This window comes from Diaphorina citri, unplaced genomic scaffold, assembly GCF_000475195.1.
Source record: "Diaphorina citri unplaced genomic scaffold, Diaci psyllid genome assembly version 1.1 scaffold8060, whole genome shotgun sequence".
In the NCBI taxonomy this organism is placed as follows: domain Eukaryota; kingdom Metazoa; phylum Arthropoda; class Insecta; order Hemiptera; family Psyllidae; genus Diaphorina; species Diaphorina citri.
The window spans coordinates 1,197-3,129 of NW_007385436.1; the positions used below are offsets into that span (position 1 = coordinate 1,197).

At 43.9% G+C, this 1,933-nt stretch overlaps 1 protein-coding gene across 1 annotated transcript in view; it reads right to left on the reverse strand.

Moving 5' to 3' along the window:
• LOC113472764 (actin cytoskeleton-regulatory complex protein PAN1-like) overlaps positions 1-1,494 on the reverse strand; it is a 2,664-nt gene extending 1,170 nt beyond the window's left edge. Inside the window, exons 1-2 of the mRNA XM_026832550.1 lie at positions 1,354-1,494; positions 61-1,104 (exon numbers count right to left, since the gene is read on the reverse strand). Of these exons, the coding sequence (XP_026688351.1) occupies positions 61-1,104; positions 1,354-1,494 (1,185 nt within the window). The remainder of the gene's footprint in view (positions 1-60; positions 1,105-1,353) is intronic.
• Between the last annotated feature and the right edge of the window lie 439 nt (positions 1,495-1,933).

Below are 1,933 nucleotides of genomic sequence, written 5' to 3' on the forward strand. Positions count from 1 at the left end.
TGATGGTAATGGTGGCGGGGGAGGAGGTGGTATGGATGGCACGGATGAATGGGGAGTTACAATTGGTGGCAATCGGAGAGGAGGGGACGATGGTGGTGTTAGTGTTGGTGGAATGGAAGAAGCTGATGCATTCAGCGTGGAATCGGCAGACAGAACGCTGTCCGGGAACAGAGATAGGGAAGAATCACTGGAGATACTTGCGTGACAGTTGCAGCAGCAAGTGGAGGAAACCTCGGGAGAGTGTAAACTAGGAAGAGAAAATGGTTTGATGGGATTGAGTTGAGATTGTACACAAGGCGTGTTGAGAGGGGTAAAGTAATTTGTACTATCGGTGAGTGATGGCGTTTGTAGGTGGGAATTTTGATCTGTGGTGGTTGATCGGGTGATGGTAGGGGTAGACGTGACTATGGTACAAAGGGAAGTTGAGGGGGTTCGTGAAGGTTTGGATACACGAGAGGAGTTATTTACAGGAGAAACATCTTGAACACACACAGGGAAGAATTGTTCTTTGTAAGAAACTGGAGTTCCTTGAATGGGGGATCGGATGCGATTGTCTTTGCAAGACGTTGGTTTTACAGGTGTTTTATCAACGCGTTTGCTCTTAGGTTGGGTTTTGTTCTGTACAGAAGAGAAGGGTGGTGTTCTAGAAACCTTGGGCGTTAAATAGACGGAGGTATTCCGAAGTGACATTGTGGGGCTGTTTTCAGTTCTTGACGGTTTCTGTTGTACCTTGGTGTTGGTTCCTGTTGTTTTGGAATTCTCCTTGCAGGGAGGTCGTTTGGTTTTGTTCTGGACGCATGAATCAGTCATTGTGTTGCACGTTTGTGTTTGAACGTCTTCCGTATTCACGCCCACATTGGCGAGTTTTTTCTTTTTGAATTTGTTGAAGCAGAAACAATTCTTCATGATTCTCTTGCTGTTGGCGATTTTGCTCTTCTGAACGTTGGACAGTCGTGATAGTTTGGACGGAGTTTGCCTGTCGATGACCTCCAGCAGACCATTCCATATCAGATCTGTCTCTTTGGTTTTGCCTTTATCGTAATTTAGTTTATTCAATGTGATCAGAATCTTGCGAAGATAAACGTGCCTCGGAGTTCCGGCGATCTGAAATGAAATGAAAAGTATTGATGTAAACAAAGCTGGTTTATTCATCCAAAACTTAGGGTTCGTAGAATCGTTTAAGCTTAACTCATTCTTCAGGGCTGATTGCCACTTAGCCCCTACACCTAAGCCTCAATTTGGGTTTTTTGTGTACGAATAATAGGGTTTATCATTCCTGTACATTTATTAGGTGACCTTGTCTAGTCTAGCGTGCATGACAGACCTTGGCTTGAGATTATCTAACCATCTTACCTTCTGTCTGAGCTCATGGAACAGCTGCAGATCCTGCACGGGCACATAATCCTCTTCATCATCGATCCTCCACTTGTCAAACACTCTGGTCTGAATGAGCAGCTCTCCATCTTCTAGAGAATCTTGCTCGAGTTTGGTCATGACGTCTCCCATGCCACCATGCAATAGTTCATCCCTGATCAAACACCTGCCAACAGACAATGGGCATCCACTCGTAAAATTTGTGGCCAAAACCAAATGTCAGCCCAAAGCAATCACCCTAGTTAGGGCTGATTGAGAGGCTGACGAAAAACGCCGTACACGTCTGTACACAGGTAAAGGTGAAGAAAATGAAGAAGAAAGCAGAGTTTTTTCACAACTTTTAGTCGATATCACAACATTACTAAGTGCCTCCTTTGCAATCAATAATTTTAAATATTTCAATAATATTTTTACACTGGTAACTGGTATTCTCGGACCGGCTGACTTTCTCCTATCCCGTCTACCTTCTCTCTTCGCTTTCGGGACAATAAGACCTGGGCAGTTACAGTTTCCTCTATCAAATCTCTCTTTTTACTTTCTATTTATAAGTTCAACTCAA